Source organism: Suncus etruscus, chromosome 3, assembly GCF_024139225.1.
Source record: "Suncus etruscus isolate mSunEtr1 chromosome 3, mSunEtr1.pri.cur, whole genome shotgun sequence".
NCBI classification, from domain to species: domain Eukaryota; kingdom Metazoa; phylum Chordata; class Mammalia; order Eulipotyphla; family Soricidae; genus Suncus; species Suncus etruscus.
Window position 1 is genome coordinate 21,232,688 of NC_064850.1, and position 14,396 is coordinate 21,247,083.

The 14,396-nt window shown below is 45.7% G+C and overlaps 1 protein-coding gene across 1 annotated transcript; it reads right to left on the reverse strand.

Annotated features, from left to right (window-relative positions):
• Window positions 1-2,174: 2,174 nt before the first annotated feature.
• On the reverse strand, window positions 2,175-14,338 carry TMED8 (transmembrane p24 trafficking protein family member 8). The gene is made up of 5 exons (XM_049770527.1): window positions 14,261-14,338; window positions 9,026-9,155; window positions 5,761-5,887; window positions 5,267-5,569; window positions 2,175-3,542 (listed from the first exon to the last, which is right to left on the reverse strand). The coding sequence occupies exons 2-5, from the start codon at window positions 9,146-9,148 to the stop codon at window positions 3,325-3,327; spliced, it is 771 nt and encodes a 256-aa protein (XP_049626484.1). The 5' UTR covers window positions 9,149-9,155; window positions 14,261-14,338; the 3' UTR covers window positions 2,175-3,324.
• Between the last annotated feature and the right edge of the window lie 58 nt (window positions 14,339-14,396).

The window sequence follows — 14,396 nt, forward strand, 5'->3', positions numbered from 1 at the left end:
ATGGGTGAGGGTATAAGAGAGCGATTTTCATTTCACACTGTGTTTACCAATTTGGCCAGGGAACCTCTTAGGAATTTTTTGGTTTTTTTTGTTTTGCTGGGCTTTGAAAGTCTCAGGAATCACCTGTGCTTCATTCAGCAAGTCTGATTTTATCCCTAAAGTTCACAATTTCATAAACTGAGTATGAGAATGGCGAGTGAACTAGACGGTGAAAAGTCCTTTTAGGTTTTTGGTAGCAATGGACAAAGGGCCCCTGATGGTGAAGGAAATGGCCACCCAGAGGAACAATGTCCTAAAATTCAAAAGTAAGCAGGAGTGCTTACCTTTGGCTCGCACCTTAAAATGCTGTATTCAAATCACTTGCTCGAGAAATGAGGACTGCACACTTGTGAGGCTCCAGGGGGAGATAGCTGGACACTGGATGCCCAGCTGTGGAATTTGGTTTTGGGTCACAACGGAATTGCTTCATATCCCATTGCCTCTAATGGGTCTCCCTGAGATGCATCCTGTCGTAGTTGCAGAGATTATGGGTCCACCTTGCCTGGATCTACATGCACTTGCAGCATCCAAGCCCTGACCAAGAACTTTCAGAAACAAGATGAGGGGGTCCCTGGAAATGGCTCCTCCCTATGGAAATATTACCATTGTTTCTCAATGACCAACTTACGGAATAAAGATCATCACCATACCACCACCACCACAACCACCAAGAAGCCTGTCAGAAATCCAGAATCCCTAGCCTCACCCCCAAATTGAATTCTGAACCGAATTGTTCCGCACTTTAACAAGATTCCCAAGTTGAGGAAATAGACTTGCAGCTTAAAGACTAACGTAGAACTATTTGAGGAAGCAGTAGAAATGACCTCTATCAATACGTCTTTTTAAATTAATATGAAATAATATTAGAATAAAATAGAATGCAGTTATCCCTGAAAAAAAAATGAGCAGGCGTAAGAGACACGGGAACAGGGCATACAGGCTTCCGAGCTGTGACAGAAGTAGGAAGCCAGAGGAACAGAGACAGAGGACTTCGCAGTAACAGAATCCCTAGTAAGTGTCATCCAGAGAACTGGGCTATGGTCTATGAGCTCCATTTTAAGATTAAAAAGCCAGAAGTTACTAATAAGCAGGAAAAAGAAACCAGGTATCAGCTGACTGGAGGACGATGTGGTAGAAAACATTTTCCCCAGGATTCTATCCAATTAAGCTAAGGCAAGATTCAACTTTGATGGGGAAAGGACAGGCCCACAGTTGTCTGATGGGATGACGAGGCCACATTTGGTGGTCATGGCTTACAGCCACTGATTGCCTCTAACCTTTTAAAAAGGCGATAAACATGGCTGCCCTTTGCGTTCGTGAACGGCTTGACAATGCACAGGGATATGAAAGGGGACAGAGGTGTGACACTCTCAGGGAGAGGCATGCTAAGGCAGCCTATTCCACAAAATCCTGCTTCCTAGGGAAAAGAAATGTGAGCTAAGAGGCCATTCATTTCCAACAAGATGCTGCTCAGGCCTATTATATGGGTCCTGGCTCCATTAGAAACCCACACTGGAAAGAAATGAGTCAAAGCAAAGAGGGTGAGTGTGACCCTTCAGAGCAAGGTAGGTGCCAGCCTGGGACCCAGCTGGGATCCAGCCCCCTTCTCTGGGAGAAGAGGCAGTGCCTCCCAAAGTGGCCTGGGGGGATGGGATGGAGGAATGGACAGCAGGGAATGTTTTCTCCTCAGTCACTGTCCTGGCTTCCATGGCACAGGGTACTACAGTGGCTCAGGACAGACTAAATGAAGCCGTCTGGGAAACAGGTGGAAACTGTTTCCGAGGCAAAATGAAATGTGCTTAAAAATATAAATAACATATAAATAAGTTGAATATTTCTCTAAGACAGTAACAAATGAATGGGACACAATCGGAAAAAAACGAGATGGTGGTGAAGGTACCTTCTGCACGCTTCTCTGCTAAGACCCCACTGCTGGGCCCATGGACAGCCCGTTAGGATCTGGGGTGGAGGGAACAGAGGAAAAGGTCATTGCTACCATAGAGAAATGCTACTCTGGCCTGGAAAAGAACAATCTAACCAGCAGCAACAGTGATGCTTCGTTATCTCCTTTCCCAAGACACTGGGAACCCCAAAAGCTTGTAGCCCTCAATGTGAGAACCTTAGATCCAGAAGTGTTGGAAATTAGATTGACTCCAAAGCAGTTTCAATAAGGCTCTGCTCTAAAGCAAAATTAACAAAAAATTAATGGTAGAGACCCTGGAGTGCTTATTTGAGTTTTCAAACCTTTTTTTCCAGATTATATACCTCCCGCTTAAATGCTGCAAAAATGATAATAATAATAATAATAATAATAAAATAATAACTTAGTAACACCTGACTTTCAAAGATGTGGCTCTGAGATCTAGCCTATGCCTAAGGGAAAGATACCTCTTAGAAGAGGAAGTGAGGGGGTGGAGAGATAGTACAGGGCTTAAGGCATTTGCCTTGCATGTGGCCTGTGGGGTTTGGTCCCCCACACCACGTGGTACTCCACACACAGCTGGGAACCCCCAACCACAGGGTGGGGAGTAGCCCCCAAGCACCGCTGGGTGTGCCTCCCACTAAAACTAAAATGAAAGAGGAAGTGACGGGGCAGTTTTCTTCTGAGAGGGTCTTCACACACACTGGTCACCACTCGAGACAGCAATGGGTGTTCTTGCTGTAATGGCAGACACAGAACTGGGGAGGGGATAAAGCAGGAAGAGGATGAGTCCAACCATGAGGGCTAAAGCACACCCCTTTGAAGGCAGTGAGGGCTCCCAGCCTGTGCTGGACACCATGAAGAACCAGCAGGCAGGAACATGGCAGTGGTGAGAGGCTGGGCAGAGCTGTCTCTGCCCAGGAAACGTGGTTCCTTCACGGACAATGTGCTTTTCCCTCTTCTGGCACTTTCAGAGAGTGAAAGGAGCGGGTGCTACTACACGCATCTGCAATAAAAGGCTCTGGGAGAAGAGAGAGCGGTGATCGGAATAATATACCTTGTGCCAAAACAAACTTATGTCAAAGCGATGGCACCCCACCTCTGGGGAGGCTTTTGCCTGATGGGTTCCTTTGCAGAAATATTTGGATGGAATCTGAAGCGAGAAGAGCATGAGTCAGGGAACCACAAAAGACGGGCACTATACCACCACCTGCAGAAGCCAAGAAGGGGGAAAAGCTACATGGGGTCAACAGTCAGGCATGCCAGGCAGGGCTTGAGGGCCTCACGCTTCCTTCTTAGCTCCTGCTGATTCAAAGCAAGAGACACCAGCTGGCAGCCTGCTCTGGCCAGCAAAGAGCCGTGCCTCAGCTTGTGAAGTAGATATGAAAGTAGAGCGTCTTGTTACGCAGCAGAGAGTAGGAATTATCAAACTTCAGCAGGTAGATGCCCTCGCCAGGGTAGTCGTGGCTGCCAGCCTGCACATTTCGGTGGCTGTCGCGCCGGTACACGGGCATCACCTCCCCATAGCGGCTCCGCAGGGAACTCCGGGAGCCTCTCTCCACGTCACCAACCGGGACAGTGTCTGCATGAACAAAACGGAAGAGTGCAGGGAACGTGAACTCAGAGAATGCATCAGGCCTATGTGGAAATGAGAAAATGGGCCCATGGCTGTCTGTCCCTGTGGGAATGTGCTCTCTCTCCTCTGGGTCCTGGGAAATACCCGTTGGTTTCTGGGCTATCTGACTGACTACTGGGTGATGCTGGCACTCAGTGTGTGGAGAAGGAGGACAGTTTTGTCAATTTTCAGGATAGTACTTGCTCAACAAAGAAATGGCCATTCCAAATACTAACTGTGCCCACTGAGAAGCACTGGTAGCCTTCGAGTCTTCCTAGTGGGAGAAGTGTTTGGACAGGGCTGGGGGGGATAAAAGAGAGTAGATTCTTTTTTTCTTTTCTTTTTTTTTTTTTGGCCACACCCATTTGATGCTTAGGGGTTACTCCTGGCTAAGCGCTCAGAAATTGCCCCTGGCTTGGGGGACCATGTGGGACGCCGGGGGATCGAACCTCAGTCCTTCCTTGGCTAGCGTTTGCAAGGCAGACACCTTACCTCTAGCGCCACCTCACCGGCCCCAAGAGAGCAGATTCTAAAAGCCTTCACTCACCAAGTGAGAGGGCAGGTGGAGGCAGAAGATGAAGAGAAGCTGGTGCTAGACCAAAGGACTTTATCCTGCCATTGAGCCTCTCAGAGAGCAGCAACCAAGATGGTGGTTCCTAAGGTTTCCTGGCAGACAAGCTTTTCCTTGCAGAGCCAGCGAAGGGGTTGTTTTAAGAGCATATAGGAAAAATGCAGAAAGATGACTAATGCTAAGACTCAAGGTTGTATTAGCTTTCCCCTGCCAAGTCTCAGCATTTCCTGAGTAAGCACAACAATACAACTGGCTGAGATGCAGGAACCATTTTAAAACTGACTTGGGTGTGCGATACAGTAGCAAATCGCTGTCAGCCAGCTGAGAAAGTGTAGTAGAGTAAGGAAGAGAATGTGTACAGGGAATAAACTGGGAACACTCTGTTTGGTTCCAGGCCAAGAGGAAACATTAAGTAGCTCAGGTTGCTCTGTGATCTGAATAATACTGGCCTCTGTCATGCAGCACTCAGCCCCTCCTTCTTTCTCCTCAGTAGCCCAGCCTTGACCCCATAGAGACTCCAGGGTCCCAATGAAAAAGAATAGATGGGGCTGGAGAGATAGTACAGTGGATAAGGTGCTTGCCTTGCATGTGTGGCCAACCCAGGTTTGATGCCCGGTATCTGCTATGGTCCCCTGAGTACTACGAGTAGTAATTCCTGAGTTCAGAGCCAAGGTAACTCCTGAGTGTTGATGGGGATAGCCCACAAGCAAACAAACAAAAAAGAACAAAAGCCTTCCATGCAAGTGTCAATAGGAAGCCATGCAAACTGCTCTCTAAACATCCAGCTCTGGCTGGCATTAGCCCCTTTGGCTCACAGTGTCAGAAGAGGGTCCTCAGCTGCATTTTTTGGAGGGGGTTTTCTGGAGCCACATCAGCAGTGCTCAGAGATTGCTCCTAGCTCAGCATCCAGGAATCAAACCTAGAGGACTCAGGGGACTATATCATATAGGAAGCCCAAGACTGAACCCAGGTCAATTCCATGTAAGCAAAGTGCCCTATATGCTGTTCTATCTCTCATTGTCCCCTTCAGTTGCATTCTAAGGTCTGATACGATTGAGGAACTAACCACTCAGAAGTAGATTCAGCCAGAAAAGAAAGGTGAAGTGAAAATGACAATTACCTTCAAGCTCTGCCTCCTCTTCATCTTCATCCTCCTCCTCACTGGAATCACTGACCTGTACAGTTATGTCAGTGGTTGTCACAGGGGTCCAGTCAAAATAGACTCCGAAGCCGATGTCATAGTCATCGGTGGCAAATTCCCAGCAGACACGCTTCCCGTCTGGATGGGTGGGCACCCGGATGGTCACCACCTCACCCCGTTTCACCACCAGGCGGTTGCCTTTCTCCCTGGTCAGCTTGTTTTTGAATTCCTTCATCTTGGCAAAGGTCCAGATGCACGGAGGTACCATCAGAGGTGGAGCCACTGGAAGGACAGGAAGGGGACTCCTGAGAAGCTGAGAGGAAGGCCACCACTGGGCAGAGAGGCCACCCTAAAGCCTGTCCTCCAGCTTCTTTCCCTTCCCCTTCTTTCTTTCCTCCATCAATCATTTCTTTTAACTCCTCCCTGGGAATAAAAACTGAATGTCCCATTTTCCACTTCCCCAAAGGTCTCACTTTTCCTGTGGTCACCCAGAAGATTTGCAGATTCCAAATCAGTGGTGAGAATGTCGATGGTTCCCGTGTGCTCAGACTGGATCATAACGATGTCCCCGGCTCTCTGGATTACGTGATACTGGGCCATCTGCAATTTAATGAGTTTGGGTTAAAGGAGGGCACAGAGTATAGAGGCTCACTGGCTTTTTTGCATAATGACTGGCAGGCCACCATTCTCCAACCTCAAAACTAACTCAACACACCTTTCTGCTCCAGGAGCAGGTTGCCAACCAGCTGGGAAGTATAACATGCCCCTTAATTCTTCAAGTCCTTGCTCACCCATGGCAGAAGCCTGAAATCTGTCCCTGAAATCATTCCAAGTCACTCATATTACTGCTCCTCTTTCATGTTATGCTGCCTTTATTTTCTTCTTCTTTCCAAACAGTAGGCAACTCAAAAAGAAGCGCACCCCCAATGCCCTCATGGAAAAAGACAGCTGTCCACTTAAGAAATTGTAGGAGTCAGAGAGCTAGTATGGTGGTAGGGCATTTGCCTTGCATGCGGCCGACCCAGGACAGACCCGGGTTCGATCCCCAGCATCCCATGTGGTCCCCTGAGCCTATGAGGAGCGATTTCTGAGTGAGAGTCAGGAGTAACCCCCAAGTGCCGCCAGGTTTTTTGTTTTGTTTTTGGTGCCACACCTGGTGGTACTCGGGCATTTATTCTTGGTTCTTAGCTCAGAGATCATTCCTGGTCGAACTGAGGGATCCATAGATGGTGCCAGGGATCAAACTAGGGCTGACTTTGAATGAGGCTAGTACCTTATCTTCTACTATCTTTCTAAGTAGCCTCTAAATTCTTTTTTTTGCCTCTAAATTCTTAGTTAAATCAGGCAAATCAAACTTTGGCGAACTTGCTTTTAAGACTTCTTTCTTTGCCAGAGGAGGAATGAACCTCATTGGGTTGTTCTCAAGAGTAAATGAACCTCAAAAGAAGCTAATGGCTGTAGATACTTCCCAGGTCTGGCTGAACCTCTGTGGCATTCTCAGAACAGGTGGGGCAGATTCCCCAAGTTTTTCTTTTTGTTTTTGTCTTTGAGCCACCCAAAGCTGCACTCAGGGTTTGCTCCTTATTCTGCACTCAGAAATCAGTCCTGGCAGGCTTGAGGACCGTATGGGATGCCAGGGATTGAACCAGGTTGGTCGTGTGCAAGACAAATGCCCTACCTGCTATTCTATCATTTGGCCCCAGATTTCTCTTACTGCATGGATTATAGCAGCCCAGTGCCACATCCTCCATCCTACAACAGAAGTGGCCCAGCTCCACAACTTAACCATATCAAACTGCCAAGGCACCTAGTTTGTTTCAGATCTTTAGTAGTGTCAGCCTCATAGTATCACAGGAAATCTGATGCGAAAGTTAAACAGATGACCAAGTTCAGCGAGCCTAAACAATAACACGGAAGGCTCAACTAGCACCAACTATTGCCCAGTAAATCCTTAGACACTGGCTTTAGCAACACCATGCAGAGATATGACAATTATTTCAAATTGACCCTTGTTGATCTAAGTTTTGGTAATTCCATTTGACTTTGTGTTGTACCCAACAATATGAAGCAAATTTGCTTGTGCCTGTAAGAGGGCAGGCCAGAATGATAGGAAATCACGGATATGAGTGAAGCCAAGGTCATACTGATGGTGGAATTGGTGTTTGAACGTTTAGTACCTAAAATGACAGTACTATGAACAGCTTGTTATATCATAGTGTTATAATAAAGACATCTTTAAGAGTAAATGATATGGGGGCCTGAGAGATAGCAAAGAGGTAAAGGCATTTGCCTTGCATGCTGAAGATCGGTGATTTGAATCCCGGCATCCCATATGGTCCCCCGAGCCTGCCAGGAGTGATTTCTGAACAGAGAGCCAGGAGTAACCCCTGAGTGCTGCCAGGTGTGACCCAAAAACTAAAAAAAAAAAAAAAGTAAATGGGGGCCAGAGAGATAGCATGGAGGTACGTCATTTGCCTTGCATGCAGAAAGACAGTGGTTCAAATCCCTGCATCCCATATGGTTCCCCAAGCCTGCCAGGAGCGATTTCTGTGCATAGAGCCAAGAGTAACCTTGAGCACTGCCAGGTGTGACCCAAAAACAAAACAAACAAACAAAAAAAAGAGTAAATGATACGTTATAAATAAAAATTTCTGGCAAACTACAAGTCTTTAAGAATATAATTATAATGCCAGATTTCATCTTCAGTGGAATGAATAACATTTACAATAATATAGAATATAAGTCAATAATGAGACAAATGAGTCATTCCTCTTCATGAAGACCTGTGCCATCAGCACCACGTCTATCCCACATTACCACAGATGATGAGCAGACGGACCACAAGCAAAATGAGCCTAAAACACTATCCCATGGTTTAAAGCTCTTCAAATGCAGAGCCTCTCAGGGAACATGTGAACATTCATTCCAACCCCTTATCTTCTGCATAGGCACTGACTAAAGGCTGGTACAGTGAAGGGCTCTGTTGTATTTGAAAATATTTCCTTAAGATTATCCTTTGCCGGGGCCGGGAAGGTGGCACTAGAGGTAAGGTGTCTGCCTTGCAAGCACTAGCGTAGGAAGGACCGCGGTTCGATCCCCCGACATCCCATATGGTCCCCCCAAGCCAGGGGCGATTTCTGAGCGCATAGCCAGGAGTAACCCCTGAGCGTCAAACGGGTGTGGCCCAAAAACCAAAATAAAAAAAAATAATAATAAAAAAAAGATTATCCTTTGCCTGTTGTCCCACCTTGACCTTCCAGATGGGGGCACTGTTGAGAGCCAAATAAATAGCTTGGGTGCCAGGCGTTCAGGGTCTTTTGCCAGAGTTAGCTGGCTGGCTCAAGGTGTGTTTTGGAGCTAGCAGCAGGCTGACAAAGGAGTCTCTTTGCCCAACCTTTTACCCCTTAACGCTCCTGTCTGTGTGAATTATTTGCTGTGGATAAATATTACCAAGATTTCCCCCCAAAAGGGAACAAGGGGATGGGAATCAATTTCTCATTCTGGGAGCTCTTTGTGGATTCACAAACAACCAATAAAGAAGTAAGCGAGACCCAACAGGGCTCTGTGGGAAATACAAATCATCACTCTCCAAATAATCCACCATGAGACACCCTAGCGAGAGCAAAGAGAATCCTTACTTGTAGCACTTTGCAAATCACTTCCCAGCCACACACATGGATAAGTCCTGGGCCCGTAGATGACCCGCTCCAGAAGCTAGGGAGAGCATCTGCTCCGTACCTTGTTGAGGACCTGGTCCTGGTCTGCGGGTGGCACTTCCTCTTCCACCAAGGCCTGAGCCTCCAAGATACCGGCTGCACTCTGCGATTCTTCTGTGGCATCTTCGCCCACTGGAGACACCATCTGTGGCCTCTCAGAGGAAGACAATAGTATCAGTGCAGGGACTCTTTGTGTTGGCAGGGATGGGTCTGGGCGTTACTCCCAACAATATCAAACCAGTTATGTGGGCCAAAAGAATCCATGCTCAGGCTCAGTGATGCAGGCCTATCAGGGCCAGCCCAGAGTGCTCATAATTTGCAGGGACTTTTATCAAAGACAAAACGATCCCAAAGAAACTTAGCTGGTGTTTGCCTCGAGCTGAATAGGCCCACGTGAAACAAATGAAACACAGGTGAGACCCAAAACCTAAGAGAGCCCCAAGTGTCCCAAAACCAGAGATCGACCATTGGAGGTGGCTGGTGAGCCTGGTTCTCTTTCTCACTCTGGGACCACACCATTGTTTCACTGGGATCTTCATCAAAGGATGGACGAGCAGGCTAGGCTGGAGCTCTCCATGCAAGATAGCTCCATCTGTGCAAGACAGCTGCTGGCATACCAAAGAGTACCTGGTTTGTTACTATGTGGTACCCTGAACACCGCTGGGAGCAGCCATCACATACAGAGCCAGAAGTAAGCCCTGAACACTGCTAGTTTATGCATTGCTAGTTTATGCAAACCCCTTCCCAAAATGTTAGAATCCCAATTCTATTTAACAAAAAAGCCACACATTAGAAGTAAAGGGGGGAGGCCTTACCAGAAATCCAACCCAAAGTGCAAATTGCAGAGCAAAGCAAAATCCCTCTCAGCTAACATTCCAGCATTTCCATTCCATACCTGCCACAGAGGGTCTTGCCATGGAAAGAGGAAAAGATAAATCCCTTCTTAAATTCTTCTCTGTCCTACCACTCTGTACCCTTCATCTGGCTTCGTTGGCTGTACTACCCTTAGTACTGCCTGTAACAGTACATTCCACACTGTGACTGCAAGGTCCGTGCTTTCCGTTGTTGGTTCAATGGCAATATGGGATTCCTAAAACTGAAACCAGCCTAGCCATCAGGCCCATCCATAAAAGAATGCCTTTGCTTTAGTCAGTCCCTGGGAGCTGTAATCTGTCTTTGCAATGGAAGGAACTGAACATTCAAGGCACGTATTCTCTCCCTGTGCATGGGTCCTCCACATCACCCTCCCCCCATCCTTGGGCACATGACAAAGTAAGATGATGGGAATGAAGCTCTGCTGAGCTCAAAGAGCTGGAGCATAGCCAGGTTGGGTGGAATGTCCAGTATGCAGAGTCTCCCAAGCAGTGTCGTAAGAGCCAGCTCTATGCACTGCTAGATGTGCTCCAGCACTGTTTGAGCCCTGTTTGAGGATATTTTTAGTCTTCACTGGCATAGAATTGGGACCACAAACAGGTAAGTATAATTCATGGCTCATGTTCTCAGGGGAGGTTTCTCTCTGGTCCTTACAGAGACCTAAGTCTGAGGCATTCAAGTTTCCTTTTCTGTCGAAGGGATACTCTCTTGTTAACCTCTTCACTGAATGTGCAGAGAGGTCTATGATTAAATAGGCATTTCTGCTTTCTTACTGGTAAAGGGAAGTCTGTCTTACACTCAATGGCACCTCGGCAACCATGCCATATGATGGTCACTGGTTTCTGTCTGCCTCTAATAAACCTCACAGAATATAAGGCATAGGAGGCCAGGGCCTTGGATTGTTCATTTCTCTGTGAAGGTTTCACTATCTAGCATTGATTTCTCAACTGATAGCTGCTGAGGGAATGATGTTAGGGACCCAAAGAACACACGGCAAGGGAATACATGAGTATGTTAGTTTTGTTTTGGAACAAGAGGGAGATTTGGGGTCTATTACACAATTTGGAACATGAGATTTGACAGTCTGATTATTCACCCAACCTCTCTGACTAAGGGATTGACAATTTAGTCCCAACTCTGCTCTGGACATGCTACTTTGCACAGAGAGGGTTTCTGATTATGAAACTAGTTTTTAAACAGGATAAACAGCAGGCACATAAATTTAATATTCCCATTAGCATTTTATGCTCTGAAGAATTGGTGCAGAGTATTTTGGGAAGGATCAATTGCAAGTCACTTGATGCTGAAGATAAACCACGGAAAGGAAAAACACCACTATAAGCATTCTGGTTCAAGCCACCCTGAGGGAGGGGGGTTACCCAGGGGAACGGGTGCACAGCCGGCTGGCCTGGGAACCAGGGCTGTGCCATTTCATATCAATATACAGTATGCAAAACAAAATGGCAACATTCTGCAGGCTATCATCACTGTGTTTCTTTCTTGCGTGTACTAGATTCTAGAAATGAAACTTAAAAATAAATCCCCCTTTGGTCCAAGAATGTGCCTTGCTTTAAGATAGGTATTTACTCAGGAGGGTAACATGGTTCAAAGCCCTCTAATATGGTCTAAGAATAAGCTTTAGTCTAATACATCTAAAACTGCATTCACACAATTTGATTCATTGGTTTATTTTCTTCATCTTAAAAAAAAACAAAAACAAAAACAATAGCAGGCAGGGCAAGTCCCTCACCCTACTGAAGCCCTGAAAGCTGCACACAGACACCACTGCTGCCATGCCAATGGCCCAGCTTCACTTTTTTGGCCATGAATCTCTGCAGAGACTCCTAGCTGCCAAAAAAAAACCAAAAAAAAAAAAAAAAAAAAAAAACTCCAGGGATGCTAATTTTGTGGCTGACATCTCAAGGATAGTTTGGAACCACCCCCTCCTCTACCCTGCCAACCCCACCACACGCCTCTGTATTTTCAGCAGCCACCCCCATGAACCATCGCTGTCACCATATGAACTCATCAACCCAGTTCCACAGATCCTATAGTCCCACACATAATTTTAATACTGACTTCCCAGTAGGAATACAGCAAATTAGATATGATATAAATGTCACATAAGCTCAACAAACAACATCAATAACAGAACACTCAACAAACAACATACTGCTTAGTTTACTTTCAAACAATGACAATAATGACCCCATTTCGAGATGTGACAAGTTTCACAAATTTTCTATTTTTTCTTTTTGTTTTTGGGCTATACCCAGTGATGCTCAGGGGTTACTCCTGGCTATGCGCTCAGAAATCGCTCCTGGCTTGGGGGATCATATGGGACACGGGGGGGGGGGGGGGTGTCGAACTACAGTCCATCCTAGGTTAGCGCGTGCCAAGGCAAATGCCCTACCGCCTGCACCACCGCTCCGGCCCTACAGACTCTTTTTTATTTTTTGAGGGGGCCACACCCGGTAACTGACGCTCAGGGGTTACTCCTGGCTTGGGGGTCATATGGGATGCCAGGTGATGGAACCACAGTCTGTCCTAGGCTAGCGTGGGCAAGGCAGATGCGCCACCAGTCTGGCCCGGCCCCTACAAATTTTCTTTTAATGCAGTTTCTTTTCAATAATTCCATTAGTGTTTAGTTGTGCCAAGCAATATTAAATAAATTAATTGTACCTGCCAAAGGGCAGGCTTCAGGGATGTTGGGAAACTAGTGATACAGTTGGAGAGAATGTTATTTTGGTGTAGGGACTAGTGTTGGAATACTGAATGCCAGAAATACCTGTATTAAGAACAACTCTAAACCATAGTGTCTAAAATAAAATTAATTAAAAAAAAACAGGTATACTGTTTCTTTACAATTTTAGGAGAATTTAATAAAATAATAGATTAGAACACTTAGCATTCAGCAAATAGGGATATTTGATATAAGTAACTATTTTATTGTTACAGGGAAACACAAAGTCCTATTACATTATTATAAGCAACTATATTATTTTCATCGTCATTCAGGAGGGGAGTGCTTTCTTTAACATGCAAGGGTATAAAGGAAGAACTTCTACTTAAGAAATAATAGATTTGGGCCCGGAGAGATAGCACAGCGGTGTTTGCCTTGCAAGCACCCAATCCAGGACCTAAGGTGGTTGGTTCAAATCCTGGTGTCCCATATGGTCCCCCGTGCCTGCCAGTAGCTATATCTGAGCAGACAGCCAGGAGTAACCCCTGAGCATCACTGGGTGTGGCCCAAAAACCAAAATAATAATAATAATAATAATAATAGATTTAAACTTTTGGTGGTTTATTTTTATCGTTGTTTTTGTTGATTTTTGAGTCACACTCAATGTGCTGAAGGCTGCTACACCCAGCTTTGTGCTTGGCAGTCACTCCAGCAGTGCTTAGGGACCATGCTGCTCTAGGACACCAGCCTTAAAAGCATGTTCTCATGCTGCTGCACTATTTCTCTTGTCCCTAGATGTTTGTTTCGTTTATTAGGTTGGTGTGGCTTAGGGGTAACTCTTGGCTTTGTACTCAGGAGTTACTTCTGGCAAGGCTTCAAGTACCATATGGGATGCTGGGGACTGAACTTAGGTTGGTCATGTACAAGGCAAACACCTTACCTGCTGTACTATCACCCTTGCCCCCTAGATGCTTTTTAAATCTTTATATTTCCTCCCAGGCACAACTATTAACTTTGTGAGGGTTTTATAAACACTCAGGTTCTGGAAATGACTGCACTGTGCATTAATCAGCTGGACTATAATACCAACGAGCTATACCACGAATAGTTACTATTTTCTACTGACTCTAGGCTAATTCTTCCCCTTCTGCTATACACACTGCTATCAAATTAAGAATGACAACCTGGAGGTCATAAAAATAGTTTAATCTGAAAAAAATCACATAACTAGAAAAAAAAACCTCTGATAGAGTATTCATGTACATATGTGAGGATATGTTAAGGCAGGAACATGTTGTATGGGTAAAAAGAAACCATACATTCTCTTGACCTGGACTCAGTTTAAACATCTTACTTAACATTTGATCCTGGTCTTCAAGAGAAGATGAATGAGAACACTATCTGTTACTGTTTTATGTTCCAAGAGTGACAGAAAAGTATTTTTCATTGCTTGAACTCAGGGCCTCATACCTGCAAAGCAATTGCTTTACTGCTAAGTTATATCCACAACGCATGAGAGGAAATTTTATAACCTGTCAGAGATTGATCTGACATTGACTTTAAACACCGAATGGTTGGTAAATCCACAGGCTTCACATGAACTTATGCTTTCAAGTCTCCATGGCGCTACTTTTTTCCCCAACTCCCATCAGCAGACAGAGTCTCTAGAAGAATTTCATCCAAAGGAGTTGCTGACCCTACCTGTAGATTGCGGAATCAGGCTCAGAATCAGAGGCTCCAGATACCAAAGAGGCCAGTTTGGGGTTCTCTAGATCTCCATTCCCTAGAAAATCATGGAAAGAAAAAAAAATATCAATAACTGAAATGAAAACTAATC

Coding starts and splice junctions, on each gene's coding strand:
- TMED8 (XM_049770527.1), bottom strand. CDS start 9,148: ATGGTGTCTCCAGTGGGCGAAGATGCCACAGAAGAATCGCAGAGTGCA. Junction 5,888..9,025: donor AGGACCAGGTCCTCAACAAG/GTACGGAGCAGA, acceptor ATTAAATTGCAG/ATGGCCCAGTATCACGTAAT. Junction 3,543..5,266: donor AGAGGAGGCAGAGCTTGAAG/GTAATTGTCATT, acceptor TTGTTCATGCAG/ACACTGTCCCGGTTGGTGAC.